The sequence below is a fragment of the Globicephala melas genome, chromosome 9, assembly GCF_963455315.2.
Source record: "Globicephala melas chromosome 9, mGloMel1.2, whole genome shotgun sequence".
Classification (NCBI taxonomy): Eukaryota; Metazoa; Chordata; class Mammalia; order Artiodactyla; family Delphinidae; genus Globicephala; species Globicephala melas.
This window is the reverse complement of record NC_083322.1, coordinates 98,613,372-98,638,476: the sequence shown is the minus strand read 5'-3', so window position 1 is coordinate 98,638,476 and position 25,105 is coordinate 98,613,372. Positions and strand designations below refer to the sequence as shown.

The 25,105-nt window shown below is 43.9% G+C and overlaps 1 protein-coding gene across 4 annotated transcripts in view; it reads right to left on the bottom strand.

Moving 5' to 3' along the window:
• The window catches only part of VOPP1 (VOPP1 WW domain binding protein), a 92,532-nt gene that overhangs the window by 27,878 nt on the left and 39,549 nt on the right, over positions 1 to 25,105 (bottom strand). For all 4 annotated transcript variants that reach the window (XR_009565176.1, XR_009565175.1, XM_030871305.2 and 1 more), the window contains exon 2: positions 18,958 to 19,016. Coding sequence is in view for 2 of the 4 variants with exons in the window: in XM_030871305.2 (XP_030727165.1) it covers positions 18,958 to 19,016 (59 nt within the window). In the remaining 2 variants the exon portion in view is untranslated. The remainder of the gene's footprint in view (positions 1 to 18,957; positions 19,017 to 25,105) is intronic.

The following is a 25,105-nucleotide window of genomic DNA, read 5'->3' as shown; positions in this document are numbered from 1 at the left end:
AAAGAATTTTAAAAGCCTCGTGTTGTCCAAATCCATTCCTGCTACCAAGTATTAAAAAATTTGTTTATGGTCACTGTCTCAAATTCTGGAATAACAGGTAAGGATATGCAGACCTTCAGTAGTAAAAACAAAACAAAAGTGGCACTACCTGAATGTACAATGCTTATAATGGAATGTGTAAAAGAACTATGGTACCTCCCCAGGGAACGCTCTGTCATTAAGAAAAACAATGAGGTTGCTTTGTATACTGATTTAGAAGAAGATTTATAATCTATAGTTAAGGGGAAAAAATCCAGTTACAGAATATATAGAGAAACATGACATTTTAGAGGCTGTCTTAGTCTGTTCCGGCTGCTATAACAAAATACCACCGGCTTACAAACAACATAAATTTACTTCTCACAGTTCTGGGGGCTGGGAGGTCCAAGATCAAGCTGATGGTCGTGTTTTGGTGAGGGCCCCCTTCCGGTTCACAGCCTGTGTCCTCACATGGTGGATGGCGCAAGGGAGCCCTCTGGAGGCTCTTATACAAGAGCACGAATCCCATTTACAAAAGCTCCACCCTCAGGACCTCAGCTCCTCCCAAAGTCCTTACTTCCTAATACTATCACCTTTGGGGGTTAGGACTCCACATGTGAATTTGCGGGGGACACAAATATTCAGACCACAACAGGAGTCTAGCGATCCGAAAGGGGGATGACGGTGAAACCTTTCTCCCTGTTCTAAGGACACGAAAATGCCCCCAACTTACACCAGCAGTCTTCAATGAGAAGCCCAACAACAAGGAGTGAGGGAGAAGAAAAATTCTTCTTTTCGGTATCTGTCCCCAGACCAGACACCTCCCCCTCCCCAGGCTGCTTCCAAAGGCTGTGCTCAGCTGCTTCACCAGCTGAAGCCCCCCCTCCCCTGCCCCACCCTGCACACACCTCAGGCTCCCCAAGCTGCTGGGGAGCTGGGCACAGAGGGCGCAGGGCACCGGGCCCAGGTCACAACACAGCCTGCTACTGCTCGGGGGGACCTTGTGTCGCAGGGCCCCTGAACTGACCTTGGCACCAACCTCCTAGCTGGGTGCAGGCTCTGCAAAGCCTGAATCTGGGATCTTGATCTGACACCTGCAAACACTTCACCCATTCACACCATTAATTATTCACAGCTGAGGAATGAACCCAGAAAGAAAGACACGATAAACCAGGGTAATGGGAGTACTTTGAAAGAAGCTTCAACACTCCAATGGGAAACTTGGGCACAGGGCCTGAGAATGGCCTGGTCGAAACCGATAGCCAGAGGAGGGCAGTGCTGGAAGGAACGGCCCTTCCTAGAGCTGCAGGAGGTGGGCCTGAGGCCCGCCCCTGTGTCTCTACTCCCAGGGTTGGTACACGCTCACTCCCTCCCCCGTAGCGGTGGTGTGCACATAACAGGTACTCAACAAAGCACACACGTCAGGGTCATCAGTGCATGACCCTGATGTGTGTCCTCACTGTTTCATGCATCCTATCTTCCTTTTATATGTCTGACCAAAGTGCTTTCCAACCATCTGTTCCCTTTCACTCTCTCCCTTGAGCTGGGCAGTTGGGGATTCCCTCAAGTCTCAGTGGAGATGATTAAGACAAGCGTCCCCACATTCTCTTCTTCAGTGGTACTTAAGAGCTGAACCAGAAACTAGAATAAGTGTGCAAACACAACACCCAGGACCCAAATGCCCTGCAGCTCTGTTCCATCCACGTGGCGGCCAGAGGTGTGACCCAGTCAGACAGTAAGGCCCCTGAAGACACTGTGGGCCCAGGTGGGTGCTGTCAATTACTTCATTTGTAAAACTAGGTAGGGAGGGTCTTAAGGTTTCCTTAGTATTCCAGGAGACTATAGGTAAATCAAGGACCCCCTTTGGGTCCTTTCCCACTGGCCAGCTCTACAGGGCGCCACTGGTTCATCTTGTTTTTAAATCACTGGTGTCTAGTTAAGAAGACCCAACCCATTTCTAACCTACCCTCAATTTTCTGGAAGGAATTACCAGATCCAATTCTATTCCTAAAGAACAGGAAACATGCACGTCTAAATCACCAGCTTTCTCTGGCTTGTTTAAAATCCAATGAAAACAGTCATGGTTTAAGTAAGCATCCATGTACCTGACTCCCACGAAGGCCCAGTTCAGCACCTAATAAGACATCTCAGGAACCTCCCAGTCTGGAGCAGGGAGTGGTCCCAGGCTCCCAGATCCATTCCACCATCTGACTGTGTGATTAACATCTCCTCCCCACTGTTGTGTCAATACTAAGACCTGCAGAAGAAAGATGACTCACTGCTTAGAAAGGAAATGTTAGGTGATTGCTTTGTACTTGGCAAGCAGGTTGGACCCTTAATGCGCTAAAAACCGTCTCATATCTGTACCCTTGTCTCTGCTACAACACATAAGCCTGCTTGGTCGTTCATTGTTTGTTCTCTATGCTCTAAATGATTCTGCACAGCCAGCCAGAGGGTGTCATAGAATTAAGCAGTATAAGACCTTGGAGATTATATAGCCCAGGAAGTTGGGGCCCAGAAAGGTTAGGAGACTTGATCGAGATCACAGAGCAACCTAATGGCAGAGCAGGGCTAGAGGTCTCTTGACATTAGGCCCCTAAAACAATTTCCATCACTGAAGAATGACAGTGAGTCACTCTTTCCTTCCCCAACCCTGCTCCAGGCCACCACGTGTGAGTTACTAAACGAGTACCGAGTGCTTTCCATGTGCCTGACAGTGTGTCAGCACAGAAGACAGAACTCGTGCCCTCAACGAACCCCCAGTCTAGGGAGGAAACAATGGATGTTTTATTTCAGCAACAGTAAGTCCGAGGATGGAGCATGGTACCAAAGGACGAGAAGGACACAGGTCCCTCAGCTGAAACGGAGGGAAAAGAAGGGAGGGGAGGAGAGAGGGGCCACTCTCAAAAGCTCTCGGAAGAGTATGCATGTAGCGTGCTCAGAAAAGTCCACTGCGTGCCGTAAGCACTCAATGAATGTCAGCTGTTATTATTCTTAGTCTTTGTATTACGATTAATTCCCGGACAATTTCCTCGCCGCCGTGGAGCGCTCCGCCTCAGCTACAGTCTGGGAAAAGTCAGGGACACGCTCTGCTCCGTCTTGGTCTGAGGGAGACGCGGAAGCATGGGTGGCTCCCGGTGAGTGCTGGCGGGTGCGCCAGGGCACTGACGTCCTTCCACCACCGTGAACTTCAGAGAAGGCCCTGAGGTCCCTGGGCCCCATACTTGGAGACTCACACGAGTCCAAGCGGCCGACACAGACCCAGCACCCTCCGCCTTCCACCTGGTTCTGCCTCCCACCTCTGCCCTTGGACACTCACATCCTTCCGCGGACGGCGGCTGTGGGCAAGCGAGCCTCGGGGCTACAGATCTCAGCAGAAAGCGTGACATTTCTCATCGACAGGCAGACACTGTTCCTGATCTGAGAGGCCCCCTCTGCCCACAAGGGGGTCGACTGTGGCCGTGGTGGTCCACCAGGGCCCCTCTGGACACTGGAGACAAGCGGAAGGGCCCTCCCAGAGTCACCAGGATTGTACCCCACAGTGAGGCAGGTTCGCCCAGCCCTCCTGCCTCTCTCTGGGGCAGCAGTGCCCACATCTAAAGTCAGGGGCCCCATCTGGTCACCTCTGGACACAGACCCACTGACCCTCTCCAAGCCACCAGGAAACTGCAAATATCAGTGATGATTATAGACGCTAAGGACGCGCAGGGCAGTATCTACCGTCTCAGAAACCGAATGTGGTAGTGACCATGACCACAGCCACGGGACCCCAAGAACCAAGGCGTAGAGGCCAAGGGGTCTGCTGGTGAGAGCAGCTGGAGCAGAGCCAGCCCCGTGCCCCGTGCCTGCCCTCCTGCACACGCAGGAGCGGAGCCCGGGGTGCACCTCCCAGCAGGACAGGCGCTCCCGCCAGCCACCAGGGCATCGAAGTGCTCCAGGATGTGACACTGCACTGGGACTCTTCCCTGACAACTGCCACCTTGGTCTGCAGTGCCCTCTGGACTCTGAACACACAGGAAGGAAGCCAGGCCCTGCAGACGTGTGCAGCCCTGCACGCAGTGGCAAGGGCTCCTCAGCAGGCCCGTCCCCATCTGCTCACCTCACCCGCCCCTGCAGCAGACAGAGGGGCTGAATGAGCAAGTCCTTGGCCCAAGAACAACTCAAGTCGAGAATGAAAGCAAAGGGACGGGACTGGTGAGGCCACGTGACCTCCCTGCTATTTTTAAATCACACTGTTGCTAAGAGGATGTATCTAGTAAGCCCAGAACCAAAGCACAAAAAACGTACATTTTAGGACTTCCCTGGTGGTGCAGGTTAAGAATCTGCCTGCCAATGCAGGGGACACGGGTTCGAGCCCTGGTCCGGGAAAATCCCACATGCTGCAGAACAACTAAGCCTGTGTGCCACAACTACTGAGCCTGTGCTCTAAAGCCCACGAGCCACAACTACTGAGCCCACGAGCCACAACTACTGAAGCCTGCACTCTACAGCCCGCAAGCCACAACTACTGAAGCCTGCACTCTAGAACCCATGAGCCACAACTACTGAGCCCACGAGCCACAACTACTGAAACCTGCACTCTACAGCCCGTGAGCCACAACTACTGAGCCCATGAGCCACAACTACTGAGCCCCCATGCTTCAACTACTGAAGTCTGCGCGCCTAGAGCCCGTGCCCTGCAACAAGGGAAGCCACTGCAATGAGAAGCCCACGCACTGCAAGGAAGAGTAGCCCCCACTCGCCGCAACTAGAGAAAGCCCGTGCGCAGCAACGAAGACCCAACACAGCCAAAAAAAAAAGAAAAGGTACATTTCAATTAAAAGCTTTTGAAAGCTCAGACTGTAGATAGGAAAGAAAGGTAGTGAAGGACAGATGGAAAGAAAAAAATCATAGGAAAGAGGGTTGAAACATGTGTTGCTTCTCTGTTCAGATTCCAAAGGGACTTTTTCTTCAAAAATGAGAATACCTTTTGCTCGTACATATACATACTCCATAAATGAAAAAATTAAAGAAATCAAAAACCTTGATGAAGGCAGAGGGCAGACAGAGATATAGTTTGGATCAACAAACCAATCAGGGGAGAGTCATTTTACACGTCCAGGTAGCTACAGTGGAAACCTAATTATCTTTTTAAAAAAATTAGCCTCTAGTAGCTTGATGACTACAATGCTAGAATGAAATTCAGGAACATGAAGACAGACAAAGGAAGCAGAAGGAGTGTCTACTTCTGGGACTTCTGGTGAGTCAAATGAAATTAGATTTCAAAAGCAAGAGTAAAATCTGTAAAACAAGTGTGTGACCTGCATGTTCTCTCCCCAGTGTGCTCCGTGGTAAGTTATAAGCACAAAACAGAGGTGTTGTTTGTAACATGTTTTTCCACAGGGGGGAACCCTCAAACAGAATAAAAATGCCATCTTGAGTCAACATATCTTTCAGGAATTATCTATCTAGGAGAATCTTACACAAAGCACTTTGCCCAGAAGAAATGGAAGGCAGAATATACCAGGAATATATTTGTTAAATGAGATCTGTCATAACTCATGATTTTTCAATTTAATGTTAAAGGTGCTTCAAAATATTAACTGGTCGGTCACACATTATTGTGTCCCAGCTCCCTGGGGCACAGTACCACCCCTGACCTGCACCACCGGACCCCAACAGCCGGCATGTGGCAGACACTCAACAGGCATCGGGGGATTGAACGAAGGAGGTGTAGCATCCGGCTCCTCGAGCAGTAAGCACGTGGCACCGGACGTGTGTCCAGAGGCAGGTCTGGTGTGCCATGCAGACCACAGTGCTGGACCTTGATGCCCAGGCCCCCAGCAAGGGCAAGCCTGAGCTGTAAGCGAGTCTCCTTTACCTGCACCACCATCTGTGCCACGTCCACAGAAACCACGATGGGGTTGGCTTCCGGGAACGACACACAGGCGCAAGTGCTTCTAGCCTAGGTTGTGATCGGTCTGTGGCTGGTATCTAGCCTGCAGCAAATCGATCCTTGAGCGACGAAAGCTGGGACAGAGTAGAATACATCTAAGTCACTGCTCCTGACTCCCCTTGGATATAAGCACTCCATTGCCCCAGCTTGATGGAAAGCCGGGAGATGAGCTTTCACATGCTAAATGGAGCAGACGGTAAAAAGCAGCTCTTCTGCCAGCAGCACACTGAGCCCGTGGGTGTGTCAGGACATCAACACGCCTCAAGGGTGGAGGCAAGTGGCAAGGTCGGTTTGTGTAAGAACCAACCTTGTGTGCATACACAGCACAGATGCAAGCTACACTTGGGTGTGTATGCATCTGCATATGATTTCAGTGCTGGCCATGCACAGGCCCCGAACTACAATGCCACCGCGCTGTTCACTTCAAAATGGTTCATTCTATTATGTAAATTTCACCTGTTCTTTTTTTTTTTTTTTAATTGAACTATAGTTGATTTACAATGTTGTGTTTCAGGTGTACAGCAAAGTGATTGTTATGCATATATGTGTGTGTGTATATATGTGTATATATATATACACAATACACACACACACACATATATACACATATATATAAATATATATATATTCTTTTTCAGAATCTTTTCCCTTATAGGTTATTGTAAAATATTGAGTAGAGTTGCCTGTGCTATAAAGTAGGTCCCTGTTGTTTATCTAGTTTATATATAGCAGTGTGTGTATGATAGTCCCAAACTCCTAATTTATCCCTCCCCCTACCTTCCCCCTTTGATAACCATAAGTTTGTTTTCTAAGTCTGTGGGTCTATTTCTGTTTTGTATATAAGTTCATTTGTATCTTTTTTTTTATATTCCACATATAAGTGGTAATCATATGATAGTTGTCTTTCTCTGTCTGGCTTACTTCACTTAGTAGTATGATAATCTCCAGGTCCATCCATGTTGCCACAAATGGCATAATTTCATTCTTTTTTATGGCTGAGTAATATTCCATTATATATGTGGTGTATATATATATATATATATACCACATCTCCTTTATCCATTCCTCCGTTGATGGACATTTAGGTTGGTTCCATGTCTTAGCTATTGTAAGTAATGCTGCAACGAACATTGGGGTGCGTGTGTCTTTTAAATTAGAGTTTTCATCTTTTCTGGGTATATGCCCAGAAGTAGGATTGCAGGATAACGTTGTAGTTTTATTTTTAGTTTTTAAAGAACCTCCATACTGTTCTCCACAGTGGCTGCACCAATTTACATTATCAGCAACAGTGTAGGAGGTTCCCTTTTCTCCACACCCTCTCTAGCATTTGTTGTTTGTAGATTTTCTGATGATGCCCATTCTAACTGGTGTGAGGTGATAATTCATTGTAGTTTTGATTTGCATTTCTCTAATAATTAGTGATGTTGAGCAGCTTTTCATGTGCTTCTTGGCCATCTGTATGTCCTCTTTGGAGAAATGCCTATTTAGGTCTTCTGCCCATGTTTTGATTGGGTTGTTTGTTTTTTTAATATTGAGCATCATGAGCTGTTTATATATTTTGGAGATTAATCCTTTGTCCGTTGATTTGTTTGCAAATATTTTTTCCCATTCTGAGGGTTGTCTTTTTGTCTTCCTTGTAGTTTCCTTTGCTTTGCAAAAGCTTTTAAAGTTTCATTAGGTCCCATTTGTTTATTTTTGTTTTTATTTCCATTACTCTAGGAGGTGGATCGAAAAAGATCCTGCTATGATTTATGTCAAAGAGTGTTCTTCCTATGTTTTCCTCTAAGAGTTTCATAGTGTCCGGTCTTACATTTAGGTCTCTAATCCATTTTGAGTTTATTTTTGTGTATGGTGTTGGGGAGTGTTCTAATTTCATTCTTTTACACGTAGCTGTCCAGTTTTCCCAGCACCACTTATTGAAGAGACTGTCTTTTCTCCATTGTATATCCTTGCCTCCTTTGTATAGACTAGTTGACCATAGGTGTGTGGGTTTATCTCTGGGCTTTCTATCCTGTTCCATTGATCTATATTTCTGTTTTTGTGCCAGTACCATATTGTCTTGATTGCTGTAGCTTTGTAGTATAGTCTGAAGTCAGGGAGTCTGATTCCTCCAACTCCATTTTTTCCCCTCAAGACTGATTTGGCTATTCGGGGTCTTTTGTGTCTCCATACAAATTTTAAGATTTTTTTGTTCTAGTTCTATAAAAAAAAAAACGCCATTGGTAATTTGATAGGGATTGCATTGAATCTGTAGATTGCTTCGGGTAGTAGAGTCATTTTAACAATGTTGAGTCTTCCAATCCAAGAACATGGGATATCTCTCCATCTGTTGGTATCATCTTTAATTTCTTTCAACAGTGTCTTATAGTTTTCTGCATACAGGTCTTTTGTCTTCCTAGGTAGGTTTATTCCTAGATATTTTATTCTTTTTGTTGCAATGGTAAATGGGAGTGTTTCCTTAATTTCTCTTTTAGATTTTCATCATTAGTGTTTAGGAATGCAAAAGATTTCTGTGCATTAATTTTGTATCCTGCAACTTTACCAAATTCATTGATTAGCTCTAGTAATTTTCTGGTGGCATCTTTAGGATTCTCTATGTATAGTATCATGTCATCTGCAAACAGTGACAGTTTTACTTCTTCTTTTCCAATTTGGATTCCTTTTATTTCTTTTTCTTCTCTGATTGCTGTGACTAGGACTTCCAAAACTATGTTGAATAATAGTGGCGAGAGTGGACATCCTTGTCTTGTTCCTGATCTTAGAGGAAATGCTTTCAGTTTTTCACCATTGAGAATGATGTTTGCTATGGGTTTGTCATACAGGGCCTTTATTATGTTGAGGTAGGTTTCCTCTATGCCCACTTTCTGGAGAGTTTTTATCATAAATGGGTGTTGAATTTTGTCAAAAGCTTTTTCTGCATCTATTGAGATGATCATATGGTTTTTCTTCTTCAATTTGTTAATATGGTGTATCACATTGATTGATTTGCATGTATTGAAGAATCCTTGCATGCCTGGGATTAATCCCACTTGATCATGGTGTATGATCCTTTTAATGTGTTGTTGGATTTTGTTTGCTAATATTTTGTTGAGGATTTTTGCATCTATATTCATCAGTGATATTGGTCTGTAATTTTCTTTTTTAGTAGTATCTTGGTCTGGTTTTGGTTTTAGGGTGGTGGTGGCCTCATGGAATGAGTTTGGGAGTGTTCCTTCCTCTGCAATTTTTTGGAAGAGTTTGAGAAGGATGGGTGTTAGCTCTTCTCTAAATGTTTGATAGAACTCACCTGTGAAGCCATCTGATCCTGGATTTTAGTTTGTTGGAAGATTTTTAATCACAGTTTGAATTTCATTACTTGTGATTGGTCTGTTCATATTTTCTATTTCTTCCTGGTTCAGTCTTGGAAGGTTATACCTTTCTAAGAATTTGTCCATTTCTTCCAGGTTGTACATTTTATTGGCATAGAGTTGTTTGTAGTAATCTCTTATAATCCTTTGTATTTCTGCAGTGTCAGTTGTGATTTCTCCTTTTTCATTTGTAATTTTATTGATTTGAGTCCTCTCCCTCTTGATGAGTCTGGCTAATGGTTTATCTATTTTGTTTATCTTCTCAAAGAACCAGCTTTTAGTTTTATTGATCTTTGCCATTGTTTTCTTTGTTTCTAATTCATTTATTTCTGCTCTGATCTTTATGATTTTTTTCCTTCTACTAACTTTGGGTTTTATTTGTTCTTCTTTCTCCAGTTCCTTTAGGTGTAATGTTAGATTGTTTATTTGAGATTTTTCTTGTTTCTTGAGGTAGGCTTGTATAGCTACAAACTTCCCTCTTAGAACTGCTTTTGCTGCATCCCATAGGTTTTGGATCGTTGTGTTTTCATTGTCATTTGTCTCTAGGTATTTTTTTATTTCCTCTTTGATTTCTTCAGTGATCTCTTGGTTATTTAGTAACGTATTGTTTAGCTTCCATGTGTTTGTGCTTTTTACGTTTTTTTCCCTGTAACTGATTTCTAATCTCATAGCGTTGTGATCACAAAAGATGCTTGATATGATTTCAATTTTCTTAAATTTACTGAGGCTTGATTCGTGACCCAAGATGTGATCTATCCTGGAGAATGTTCCATGTGCACTTGAGAAGAAAGTGTAATCTGCGGTTTTTGGATGGAATGTCCTATAACTAACAATTAAATCTGTCCGGTTTATTGTGTCATTTAAAGTGTGTGTCTCCTTATTAATTTTCTGTTTGGATGATCTGTCCATTGGTGTAAGTGAGGTGTTAAAGTCCCCCACTATTATTGTGTTACTGTCAATTTCCTCTTTTAGAGCTGTTAGCAGTTGCCTTATATATTGAGGTGCTCCTATGTTGGGTGTATATATATTTCTAATTGTTATATCTTCTTCTTGGATTGATCCCTTGATCATTATGTAGTGTCCTTCCTTGTCTCTTGTAACATTCTTTATTTTAAAGTCTATTTTATCTGATATAAGTATTGCTACTCCAGCTTTCTTTTGATATCCATTTGCATGGAATATCTTTTTCCATCTCCTCACTTTCAGTCTGAATGTGTCCCTAGCTCTGAAGTGGGTCTCTTGTAGACAGCATATATATGGGTCTTGTTTTTGTATCCATTCAGCAAGCCTGTGTCTTTTGGTTGGAGCATTTAATCCATTCACATTTAAGGTAATTATCAATATGTATGTTCCTATTACGATTTTCTTAACTGTTGTGGGTTTGTTTTTGTAGGTCCTTTTCTTCTCTTGTGTTTCCCACTTAGAGAAGTTCCTTTAGCATTTGTTGTAGAGCTGGTTTGGTGGTGCTGAATTCTCTCAGCTTTTGCTTGTCTGTAAAGCTTTTGATTTCTCCATTGAATCTGAATGAGATCCTTGCTGGGTAGAGTAACCTTTGTTGTAGGTTCTTCCCTTTCATCACTTTAAGTATATCATGCCACTCCCTCTGGCTTGTAGAGTTTCTGCTGAGTAATCAGCTGTTAACCTTATGGGAGTTCCCTTGTATGTTATTTGTCATTTTTCCCTTGTTGCTTTCAATAATTTTTCTTTGTCTTTAATTTTTGCCAATTTGATTACTATGTGTCTCAGCGTGTTTCTCCTTGGGTTCATCCTGTATGGGACTCTGTACTTCCTGGACTTGGGTGGCTATTTCCTTTCCCATGTTAGGGAAGTTTTCGACTATAATCTCTTCAAATATTTTCTCGGGTCCTTTCTCTCTCTCTCTTCTCCTTTTGGGACCCCTATAATGTGAATGTTGTTGCGTTTAATGTTGTCCCAGAGGTCTCTTAGGCTGTCTTTATTTCTTTTCATTCTTTTTTCTTTATTCTGCTCTGCAGCAGTGAAGTCCACCATTCTGTCTTCCAGGTCACTTATGCGTTCTTCTGCCTCAGTTATTCTGCTATTCCTTCTAGTGTAGTTTTCATTTCAGTTATTGTGTTGTTCATCTCTGTTTGTTTGTTCTTTAATTCATCTAGGTCTTTGTTAAACAGTTCTTCCATCTTCTCGATCTTTGCCTCCATTCTTTTTCCAAGGTCCTGGATCACTTTCACTATCATTATTCTGAATTCTTTTTCTGGAAGGTTGCCTATCTTTACTTCATTTCATTGTTTTTCTGGGGTTTTATCTTGTTCCTTCATCTGGTACATAGCCCTCTGCCTTTTCATCTTGTCTATCTTTCTGTGAATGTGTTTTTTGTTCCACAGGCTGCAGGATTGTAGTTCTTCTTGCTTCTGCTGTCTGCCCTGTGGTGGATGAGGCTATCTAAGAGGCTTGCACAAGTTACCTGATGGGAGGGACTGGTGGTGGGTACAGCTGGCTGTTGCTTTGGTGGGCAGAGCTAAGTAAAACTTTAATGCACTTGTCTGCTGATGGGTGGGGCTGGCTTCCCTCCCTGTTGGTTTTTTGGCCTGAGGCAACCCAACACTGGAGCCTACCTGGGCTCTTTGGTGGGGCTAATGGTGGAATCTGGGAGGGCTCATGCCAAGGAGTACTTCCCAGAACTTCTGCTGCCAGTGTCCTTGTCCTCACGGTGACACACAGCCACACCCTGCCTCTGCAGGAGACCCTCCAACACTAGCAGGTAGGTCTGGTTCAGTCTCCTATGGGGTCACTGCTCCTTCCCCTGGGTCCCGATGCACACACTACTTTGTGTGTGCCCTCCAAGAGTGGAGTCTCTGTTTCCCCCAGTCCTGTCGAAATCTTGCAATCAAATCCCGCTAGCCTTCAAAGTCTGATTCTCTAGGAATTCCTCCTCCCATTGCCAGGCCCCGAGGTTGGGAAGCCTGACGTGGGGCTCAGAACCTTCACTCCAGTGGGTAGACTTCTGTGGTATAAGTGTTCTCCAGTTTGTGAGTCACCCACCCAGCAGTTATGGGATTTGATTTTATTGTGATTGCGCCCCTCCTACTGGTGTCTCATTGTGGCTACTCCTTTGTCTTTGGATGTGGGGTATCCTTTTTGCTGAGTTCCAGTGTCTTCCTGTCGATGATTGTTCAGCAGTTAGTTGTAATTCTGGTGTTGCTACAAGAGGGAGTGAGAGCACGTCCTTTTACTCTGCCATCTTGAACCCAGTGTATGATCCTTCTAATGTACTGTTGGATTAAGTTTGCTTGTATTTTGTCAAGGATTTTTGCACCTATGTTCATCAGTGATATTGGCCTGTAATTTTCTTTTTTCGTGGTAAGTTTCATCTCAGTTTTGTAAAAAAGTAATAGAGCAAATATTTGACCCCTGATCTTCTGGCCCCCAGAACACTTAAAGATCTATTTAAGGACAAGGTTCCAGAATATGGGAAATGAAATCAGGGCAAAACAAGCTGGTAGTAAACAAACTGCAAACGTGAAGACAAGCATCAAGTGCCACGTACTATGCCACACACTGAGGCCAAGCAGATGCACACATCAAGGCCCAATCTCAGAAGCCCTCAGTGGACACACAACACTGTGTGAAGACCCTCTAAGATGCTATATCAGAGCCAACTAGGAAGGAGAAACTTAGGACCCTGCCCGGCAGAGAACATGGAAATGCCTGAGAGGAACCAGCAGAGCCAATGCTGACCAGTGGTGGTGACTGGATGGAAAAGCATCCACTCAAATCCACTTAACATTCAGGGATGTCCCCTGTGTGCCAGGCACTGTCCTAGCATGGAGAGTTCATTTAAAAGTTGTAGGCCCTAATAGGGACATGAAAAGAAGCTCAACATTGCTAATTATTAGAGAAATGCAAATCAAAACTACAATGAGGTACCAACTTACACCAGTCAGAATGGCCATCATCAGAAAGTGTACAAACAATAAATGCTGGAGAGGGTGTGGAGAAAAGGGAACCCTCCTCCACTGTTGGTGGGAATGTAAATTGGTGCAGCCACTATGGAGAACAGTATGGAGGTTCCTTAAAAAACTAAAAATAACCGTATGATCCTGCAATCCCACTCCTGGGCATATATCCGGAAAAGACAAAAGCTCTATTTCAAACATGCACCCCAGTGTTCATTGCAGCAGTATGTACAGTAGCTAAGACATGGAAGCAACCTAAATGTCTATCACCAGATGAATGGATAAGGAAGATGTGGTACATATATACAATGGATTATTTCTCAGCCATAAAAAGAATGAAATAATGCCATTTGCAGCAACATGAATGGACCTAGAGATTATCATACTAAGCAAAATAAGTCAGAAAGAGAAAGACAAATACCATATATCATTTATATGTGGAATCTAAAATACAACACAAATGAACACATCTACAAAACAGAAACAGACATAGAGAACAGACTTGTGGTTGCCAAGGGGAGGGGTGGGGGAGGAAAGGGTTGGGAGTTTGGGATTAGCAGATGCTGTAATACACAGGATAGGTAAACAACAAGGTCCTACCATATAGCACAGGGAACTACATTCAATATCTTGTGATAAACCATAATGGAAAAGAATATGAAAAGGAATATATATATGTATAACTGAATCACTTTGCTGTACAGCAGAAATTAACACAACATTGTAAATCAACTATACTTCAACAAAAATTTTTTAAAAAGAATGAAATAATGCCATTTGCAGCAACATGGGTGGACCTAGAGATTATCATACTAAGCTGAAGTAAACCAGACAAAGAAAGACATATATCACATGATATCACTTATATGTGGAATCTAAAAAACTATACAAATGAACATACATAAGTTCATTAATACAAAACAGAAATATACTCACAGACATAGAGAACAAACTTATGGCTACCAAAGGGGGAAGGGGGGAAGGATAAATTAGGAGTTTGGGATTAACAGGCACAACTACTAGATAAAATAGATAAACAGCAAGGACCTACTGTTGTACAGGGAACTACATTCAATATCTTGTAATAACCTATAATGGAAAAGAATCTGATAAGAATATATATTCTTTATATATATATATATATATATATATATAAATATAAATAACTGAGTCACTTTGCTATACACCTGAAACTAACACAACATTGTAAATAAACTTTACTTCAATTAAAAAAAAAAGACAAATAAGAAAATTTTTAAAATAAAGCTGTGGGCCTTGCCTTCATGGGACTCACAATAAAGAAGATAAAACCAGCCAAGTATCATAGAAACCTGTTTACAGTTGGCTAAGGATTTGAACTTTGTTCCTGACGTTTTTAAGTAGGAGAGTGACACAAAATTTTCAGTAATTTAGAAAGAAGTGAGAACTTGATGGGAGAAGAGAATGAAAGGAGATCCATTATAAAGTCATCTAGAGCATCACTGGAATTCCTATCAAAATTCCAATGGCATTTTTACAGAAATAGAAAAAACAATCCTAAAATTTGTATGGAATCACAAAAGACCTTGAATAGCCAAAGCAACCCTGAAAAGAACTAAGCTGGAGGTATCACACTCCCTGACTTCAGATTATACAACAAAGCTACAGTAATAAAACAGTTTGGTACTGACATGAATATAGACAATGGAACAGAATAAAAAGCCCAGAAATAAACCCTAGCATAAAAGGTCAACTAATATTTAACACAAGAGCCAAAAGCATCCAATGGGGAAAGATAGTCTCTTTAACAAATAGCTCTGGGAAAACTGAAGAAACACATGGAGAAAAATGAAATTGAACCCCTATCTTACACCACTCACAAAAATTAACTTGAAATGGATCTAAAACTCCTAGAAGAAACTGTAGGGAAGAAACTGAAACTCCTCAACACTGGTCTTGGCAATGACTTTGGACATGACACCAAAAGCACAAACAACAAAAACACAAAAAACAAAAGGGACTACATCAAACTAAAACACTTCTGTTCAGCAGAAGAAACACTCAACAAAATGAAAAGGCAGTCTACTGAATGGAAGAAAATATTTGCAAACCATATATCAGATAAGGGATTAATATCTAAAACATACAAGGAACTCATATAACTCAACAGCAAAAAACCCAAATAATCCAATTAAAAAATGGGCAGAGGGGGGCTTCCCTGGTGGCGCAGTGGTTGAGAGTCCACCTGCCGATGCAGGGGACATGGGTTCGTGCCCCAGTCCGGGAGGATCCCACATGCCGCGGAGCGGCTGGGCCCGTGAGCCATGGCTGCTGGGCCTGGGCGTCTGCAGCCTGTGCTCTGCAACGGGAGAGGCCACAACAGTAAGAGGCCTGCATACCGCAAAAAAAAAAAAAAAAAAAAAAAATGGGCAGAGGAACTGAACAGATCATTTTCCAAAGAAGACACAGAGATAGCCAACAGGTACATGAAAAGTGCTCAATCATCATGAATCAACAGGGAAATGCAAACCAAAACCACACAGAGGTATCACCTCACACCTGTTAGAATGGCTATCATCAAAAAGACAAGATAAGTGTTGGTGTGGAAAAAATGTGAACCCTGTGCACTGTTGGTAGGAATGTAAATTGGTACAGCCACTATGGAGAACAGCAAAAAATTAAAAATAGAGCTGCCAATTCTACTTCTGGGTGTATATGCAAAGGAAGTGGAAACAAGATCTCAAAGAGGTATCTGCAATCTTATGGTTCATTGTAGCATCATTCACAATAGCCAAGACATGGAAACAACCTGTCTGTCGATGGATGAATGGATAAAGACGATCTGGTACATATATACACAATGGAATTTTATTCAGTCCTGAGAAAGAGGGAAATCCTGCCATTTGCAACAACATAGATGGACTTTGAGGGCATTATGCTAAGCGAAATAAGACAGAGAAAGATAAATCATTATGATCTCACTTACATGTGGAATCTAAAACACAGAACTCTTAGAAAAAGAAGGTAGGACTTCCCTGGTGGCACAGTGGTTAAGAATCCACCTGCCGGGCTTCCCTGGTGGCACAGTGGTTGGGAGTCTGCCTGCCGATGCAGGGGACACAGGTTCGTGCCCCGGTCCGGGAGGATCCCACATGCCGCAGAGCGGCTGGGCCCGTGAGCCATGGCCGCTGAGTCTGAGCGTCCAGAGCCTGTGCTCCACAACGGGAGAGGCCACAACAGTGAGAAGCCTGCGTACCACAAAAAAAAAAAAAAAAAAAAAAAAGAATCCACCTGCCAATGCAGGGGACACGGGTTCAAGCCCTGGTCCAGGAAGATCCCACATGCCGCGGAACAACTAAGCCTGTGCGCCACAACTACTGAGCCTGTGCTCTAGAGCCCGCGAGCTACAACTACTGAGCCTGAGTGCCACAACTACTGAAGCCCGTGTGCCTAGAGCCCGTGCTCCGCAAGGAGAAGCCCGTGCATCGCAATGAAGAGCAGCCCCTGCTCGCCACAGCTAGAGAAAGCCCGTGCGCAGCAACGAAGACCCAATGCAGCCAAAAATAAATAAATAAATTTATTAAAAAGAAAAAGAGGGTAGAATGGTGGTTACCAGGGACTGGGGCAGGGGGCGTGGAATGAGGAGACGTGTTAAGGAGTACAAACTTCCAGTTATAAGATAAATAAGTAGTTCTGGGGCTCTAATGCACAGCATGGTGATTATAGTTAACAATACTTTATTATATACTTTCAAGTTACTAAAAGAGTACATCTTAAATGTTCTCATCACCAAAAAAATGTAATTATGTGATGTGATGTAGGTGTTAGCTAACGCTATTGTGGTAATCATTTTGTAATATATAAGTGTATCAAATCATCACGTTATACACCTTAAACCTATACAATGTTATATGCCAATTATAGCTCAGTAACACTGGGCGGGGGGAGTTTATACAGTGCTTCAGATGAGCATTGACAGAGGTATGGACTCAGGTGGAGGCAGTGGGAACAGAGAGGAGAGGAATGGCTAGGGGATTAAGTGACATAAATTCATGTAAGGGACGTAAAACTGCCTAGCCTATATTAAGTGCTCAATGAATGTCACCTGTTGTTACTTTTATACTGAGCTTCAGTACTCTAAAAGCAGAGTGACTTTACTTTTTAATTTTTAGGACCCTTCCCCTCACTATCAGCAGAGAAGAGAGGTGAAAGGAATCCAAACCAGCAGGTCTGAGTGACAAAACAGGGCTTGTCTCTGTATTTTCTGTCAATGCAAAAACACTTTCAAAATATGTAGTGAATAAATAACGTATAAAGGAACAAACGAGCAAGTAAGTACAAGAACAGCAAGGACCTCTGACTACCAACCTCTGAAAAACCAGGAAATGGTTCATCAGCTGATCTACAAAAAAGCTGGAGAAAGAGCTCAAAGGAAGACACGGTTGATTCACACCTGCCACACCTGCGTAAGAAGTTGAATCAAGAACTAAAGCTTCCCAGGGAAAACCCACTGTACTAAGAACCAAGTTTTTCATCTCCCTTTTATCCCACAACCATTTTTCTTCAACCTGACGACTCTGTAATTAGAACCGAAGCCCTTTTGCTGCTGCTTTACCTTCCAAGTGGATTTTGTCTTTTTGCAGTTGCAGAGGATTTCTGCCAGGACTCCCACCACGTAGGGCAGTAAGGACTCCTGCTTGTTGATATGAAGCCAAGGCTGGAAAACTGCCCATTTCCCTGTGCTTCGTCCCCATTCACAGCCCAGCAACCTTCCCCACCTACACTGGTCTCTCTGAGATTAAAAACTCCCCAAGAATGCCAGGTAAGAAAAACATACATCTTAGCCAATTAAGAACTAATCCTCTTTGTGTAGTATTTCCTGTCCAATCTCCCTATATACTAGAAAAGAGAGTGTTTCTTCTATAACACAATTATATGCATTACTGAAATTTCTCATGTTTCACAAAATTCAATAGAAGAGTTTCTGGGAAAAATTAATTGGGCTCATTCCACTCAAAACTTACAGAACTTCAAAACACTATCAAAAATAATAATTAATAATCTAGAGAGTTAATCTGGCCACCTAGGCAGGTGGCTCAGCAGAGCTAGTGGCTAACACAGCAGATATTAAAAATACAGAAAAACAATAGGGAGAAAATATGGCAATGCTTTTAATAAGAGTAATATTGGCAGGTGCTGAGGGCACAGGAAGAGGCATAACCTGCCCTGAACCAAGAGCCATACAAGGCTGACTGCACCTGCCTGGGGAGGGGCCAGGCTGGGTGACCCTTGTGATCACTGTCGTCTCTCTCTCTCTCTCTCTCTCTCTCTCTCTCCCTCCCTCTCTCTCTCTCTCTCTCACAGTCACAGCAGCTGAGCTAAGTACTTTGTCCTGTCCTGCTCAAGTTCAAAATTCTTTCCCACTACCTTTCCTCCCTTTGCCTAGGAAGATTTGGATAAACCAGCATAACTCTGGCCTTGTTCAGACATTTTGCCCTTTGTGACCAATCATGTACAAGCTAACATGCCTCACAGAACAGAGCACCCAGAATTCCATGCTGTCCTCAGAGCAGCTGGTCTGGGTGGAGAGCATCCTTAGGGAGGTCGCCTGCTCATTGTGGGGTGGAGGCCTCGTGAGGCTGGGCATGCCCCATCCCATAACCAGTCCTGTGACCTATGAAAGAAATAATTCCCAGAGAAAGATGTGCCCACAGAATCAAACGAACAGATAAGTGCAAATACTTACATGTAATAGGTTGGATAGAGTCCTTCAAAATACCAGCAATGCTTTTTGGCCTCTGTGCACTGGAAATAGAAGGAAGAAAAGCTTTGTCAGTGAAAAGTAGTTTGCATATTGTTGAGAAGATCCCATGAAAAGAAACAAGGAAGGATGAGTGAATGCAGCTTAAAGCGTGAGAAGCAGGGGTTGGGGGGACGATGAACTAGAGGGAGATCCATCCCCAACATGACTTGTTATTTCTTCAAAATTTTTAAAAGAGAAGAAAACATAGGAAAACATCTATTTCCCTATAATTTTTCTAGCTTTTCATAGCTCTAAATACAAGGGGTGGGGGGACTTCCCTGGTGGTCCAGTGGCTAAGATTCTATGCTCCCAATGCACGGGGCCCGGGTTCGATCTCTGGTCGGGGAACTAGATCCCACATGCCACAAGTAAGAGTTCACACGCCGCAACTCAAGACCCAGCAGGCTGCAACGAAGATCCCGTGTGCCACAGCTAAGACCCAGCCCAGCCAAATAAATAAATAACTAAATGGGGATGAATAATTCATTAAAAATGCAGATTAAAAACAATCCATTCTTAAAAATTCACATGCTATGACACTTCAAATATCTAAAGAATGATAGAAGTAAATTATTACAAAGATTTCACCCAATTTTTGGTTTTGAAAGACATTTCCCAGAGTCTTAACATTTCTAGACCTTTATATTTCAGAATACAGCTGACCCTCGAACAACGCAGACGTTCGGGGCACCCACTGTCCACACAGTTGAAAATTCGCGTAGAACTTTGGTCAGCCCTCCGTCCCCACAGATCGTGTAGTGCTGTCGTATTTACCACGGAAAACAATTCAGGTATAAGTGGATCCATGCAGTTCAAACCTACGTTGTTCAAGGGTCCCCTGTCTTCCAAAAGCCATATTCAAGTCGTTGATTCCCCAGTGGGCACCCTCGTCTGCCAGACTCTGTGAGGCAGAACTGACCTGACACATCCGCAGGGGCCCTGCCCTTGATCATTCCCAGGGAGGAGAAAGACGGAAGAGGGGGACAAGGAGAGAGTTCCCTGTGTTTTCCAAGGAAGTGGATGCTGAACTTTCTGGAGGGGAGGGCAGGGCAGAGCAGGTGCGATGCCACCCTGAAGGCTTCAGTATCTCAAACACCTGACAAGTAAGAGGAAGCCAGTGGCACCAACTGCAAGTGAGCACTCCAAGCAGAAACGCTCTGACCTAGCTGAGCAAGGCTCTTCTAAAATTAATCCACTCATGCCATCACTTTAAAAATACACGACTTCCTACCTCCATGATCCATGTTCATCGGTCCCTACCAGCAGGAAAAGGCACAGTGAAAACAAAGCTTTCTTTGGGCAAGGCAGGGACGAACTGTCTTGTCCAGCGCCTACCCCTGCAGGAGTATGGTGATGTCCTCCTGCCTCAGTCTGCCTGACAGCTGTAGAAGTTCAGAAACAGACCCCAAATCTATTGCAGAATGCCAAGGGAGAAGTGAGTTCAAATGTTATGTGTTGGACTTCCCTGGTGGCGCAGTGGTTAAGAATCCGCCTGCCAATGCAGGGGACACGGGTTCTGAGCCCTGATCCGGGAAGATCCCACATGCCACGGAGCAACAAAGCCCGTGCGCCACAACTACTGAAGCCTGCATGCCTAGAGCCCGTGCTCTGCAACAAGAGAAGCCATGACAATGAGAAGCCCGTGCACCACAACAAAGAGTAGACCCCGCTCGCTGCAACTAGAGAAAGCCCGCGCGCAGCAATGAAGACCCAACACAGCCAAATAAATAAATAAATATATTAAAAAATTGTTATGTGTTATGCTGGCTAAATTAGATGAGTTATGAAAAGAGCATGAAACGTGGGATTTTAAAAATATATATATGCTTTAAGACACTCAGAAGCACATTCAGGCAACCTGAAGTGACCCAGTTTTATTAATGGAAAATGAGTTTAATTTAGACTAGGTTAGCTCTTGTCCAGTTCAAGAAATGAAGTTCAGACAGCTGAAGAAATCAATTTATTTTGGCAAGGAAGAGCAATTTCAGGTCTCTGCCCTAAATTACAACTCATTTCACTAGAGTCTTCTACGATAAACTGAGAAACTGGGTCTTATTTCCAGGTGGCATTTCCAACGTCTCTTCTTCATTCTCCATCACCGCTAGAGACAGACACACTTTCTTGGAATTTGACACTCAAGTTCCACACACAGTCAAGAAACGGTGCCCCTGATGCCAGTCCCGAAGCTCAGGACACCAGAGCCCAAGTCCAAAACCCCTCCCTTGGACTTCCCTGGTGGCGCAGTGGTTAAGAATCCGCCTGCCAATGCAGGGGACACGGGTTCTCAGCCCTGGTCCAGGAAGATCCCACATGCCGCAGAGCAACTAAGCCCATGCACCACAACTACTGAGCCTGCGCTCTAGAGCCTGCAAGCCACAACTACTGAGCCCACGCACCTGGAGCCCATTGCGCTGCAACTACTGAGCCCGCATGCCACAACTACTGAGCCCACGTGCCTAGTGCCCGTGCTCTGCAACAAGAGAAGCCGCCACAGTGAGAAGCCCGTGCACCGCAAGGAAGACAACGCAGCCAAAAATAAATAAATAAAAATTAAAAAAAAAACAAAACCTCCCTTCCTGCTGCCCTGGCCACCCCAAAAGGCATCTCAACGGAGACTCAGGGCAACGGGCCCAGATTTTTTTTTAACTCCACTCTCCCCGGCCCAAAGAGATTCCCTAAGTGCCATCACGGAGCTCCTACACAGGCCACCCCTTTGCCAGGAGTGACCACATGGAGGGAGCTGGGATTAACGCGCACACGAAACTTACAAGGACACCCTCTCCTCCTGGGCCCTCAGATGCCAAGGTCACTAGCTCCACCCACTCGCGCTCAGACCTCCCACAGTCTCTTCCCAGCGTTTGCTGGGGTATCCAGTAACTCCACTGGTGCTTGTTTGTTACTCTTTCTCAGTTCTTTGCTGATAACCTTTCACCATTTTTCACTAAGCCACTCAAGTAAGACCAATTTTTGAAGTATGAACCCCGTTTGTTCCTTTATTAGAGATTCTCTTAAGAAAATGTTGCGGCCATATTTCCTGAGAAGAGAAAAATCCCTTTTAAACTGAGCTGCTTGAAATTTGCTAATATCCAGGCAAGGTCTTCGCTACTTTTGGACGCTGGACTTTTTACAACAGCTTTCCTGTAAGGAATGTCGATACCGTAGCAACACGCACATATGGTACCTCACAAACGTTAACACATTATTATACCATTTTAGAGCTGGAGAATAGGAAGAACGCAAGTCACATTTCATGAATCAACTGAAAAACACTGAGTGAGGACTGGGGAGCTCTGATCCTTTCCATTGCTGAGTCTCTCCTCCAGTAAACGCTGGTTAACTGCACACCGGTGTCCAAGTCGGTTTGCACAGCATCCGAGAGGCCTCGTGCTAAACATGGAGATTAGGTTCCACAGGTAGGAAGTGCAGAGGGAGATTCCTGCTGGAAACCACCCAGGATGAAGAGCCAGTTCCTGCCAAGTGAAAGTCCACCAGCAGAGCCACAGTTAGCCTACCGATTGCAATTTCCAAATCAGCATAAACACCAGGATTCCGGGCAGAGCCAGACAGCTTGGAACTTTGCAGATGTGGTCAAAATGGGAGTTTGTAAAGGATGAGTGACGCGGGGCTTTCCAGAATACTGCCCAACAATGCTGGGCTGTCAGAGGCAACACCACAGGCAGGCAGATGGCAGCATGGGGAAAAGCAGACAGAAGCACTGTGCCAGGTTCCACGGCACAGGGGCCCGGATGAATCCACCCCACAGAGGAAGGATGGATTAAAGCCTAGAAAACTGGGTTCCAATCCTGACTGCCACTCACCAGCCACGTTGCCAGTTAGTCCGGATCTCAGCTTCCTTACTTCTGAAACAGGACAGATCGGTGCTTTGTGACCACCTAGAGGGGTGGGACAGGGCGGGTGGGAAGGAGACGCAAGAGGGAGGAGATATGGGGATATATGTATATGTACAGCTGATTCACTTTGTTATAAAGCAGAAACTAACACACCACTGTAAAGCAATTATACTCCAATAAAGATGTTATAAAAAAGTCAAAAATAAATAAAACAGGACAGACTCTCCTCCCTGCTGAATGTATAAGACGGCTTTATGAAGTAACTGAGACCGCACATATCTAAATGCCAGACCGGGGCATAGCTGACTAAATGCCACAGCCACCGTTAGCAACTCTAGCCCGAAATGCACACCCTGAAGCCAGCTTTCTCAATTCTCTAGAACAAATGACTTCCAAGGCTCATTTTTCCCGTGACCATCTATCATTTAAGCAGAAGCCATGCTTCCGAACCTCCTGAGAACAAAGATTCTAAATATGTAATACCTTACATTTTGGAAAACTCTGTGGTATGCAGTTTTCCAAAATCTCCCTAAAAACAATAAGCCCCTCTCCAAAAAGACTTTGAAAAGTAAATAAGGGGGGAAAAATCAATTTCAGGGTTTTACGTCTACCCCTAAAAGTAGCTCTATGCATTCTGCAAAGATACTACCGTGATTTCTCAAAAACTGACCCTCTACTGAAACAGAAAATACACTTGTTAGGAGGGGTCAGGTCGGCTACTTTCTGTCACTGACTGGGCGCCCACAATAGCCAAGATGCTCTACCACGTTCCGGGCAAACGGCAGGCCTTCAAAGAGCTCGTGATGTGTCTAGTGGAAGCACTGATAGCACAAGCATCTATTTCCTGAAGAGAGTGTAAAGAGTAGCGACATACAATTTACAAACTATTAACAAAGCAGAATCTGTGGAATTGTGAGAGAACATCTAGTGTCAGGAGAAATCCAAGTGAGGGAATGTAAGCTTTAAACTGGAAAGGCTTGTAAGACATCTGTACTCAGGAAAGAATCCCAGTGGCCTGTTATTGAAGGACTAGGATATCTATAAATGTAGTTAAGCCCTCCTAAATATAGTTATCCATAGTTAGCCAAGATCTAAATAAGCCCCAAAGAACAAATCCTTGCTAATCCCAAATAATAATCGTCATGCTGACATAAATTATTCTACATCTATCTCTACTGCCTATAGGAAGAACCAGGATGCCACCATTTAATAAAATAGTACATCCTTTTTCTATTCCAAGCTCAAAGAATAGCTGTACCACAATTCTGATCGACTCTGAGAGAAGTGAATCCACCTGTGACTTTGGGACACGTGGTAGTCAAGAGCAAAGTCGAAGGGATTCAAAGCACGGAGGATTTTATCTAAATCCTACCCTTCTTCCTTCTGTTCAGTGGCAGTTTAGGTGGGATCTTTAAATGAATAGCAAACTGGCAAACGAGGGCTTCACTAACAGAACTAATCCCACCCACACCTGGAAAGTAAGGATCCTTATTTTACTTATTGTGGTAATAACTTTAGCCAGTCTGTCCGTGGGCCAGTAAGCCCACAATCTGCTCTGCCCCAAGAGAAATCAGCCCGACGACTCTCTCCGCGCTGTGCTGGGACAAGGTGCTGCTTTCACATTGGTCAAAAGCTGAACTCAGATGCGCCTTGAGATCCGGCTGCGTTCAGTTCAGCCCAGTTAGCATGGGCTCCACACTCTGCAGTCTGAAAGAGGGAGCCTCCCGGACGCTGGTGGGTTTTGTGCTCAGGACCAGGGACAGAGGCACGAGGCGTGGAGAGGCCTTGAAGTCTGATCAAGAATTTATGGAGGGAGTGACAGTTAATTATCTCAAGGTCTCCGAATTTCAAATAATAAATAGGAATGATCATGCTTTAAATTCCTGTACTGGAATTTAAATCAATTCCCTAAGTGTTTATTACTTAATCCTTGGGTTTCTGGACATTCATTTTTTTCAGGAGCACATTTCCAAGGAACCTTGGTTTTTTTGTGTTTGTTTTGTTGTTGCTGCTGTCTTTAGAAATAAGAGTATGAGGCTGCTCATAAACATCATTTATTAAAGGAGAAAAAAGCAGAGAAACTCAAGAAAACAGAAATAAAGAATCTTCCAGTGTCTTACAGAAGAAACCACATCATAAATGGCCAGCAAATAACCAACAGAGAGGTAGCACTATCTACTAATATCCTGAAGATCTTAGGGTCATGGAGACTATAAGACATAAGTAGTCCCAGCTGCATA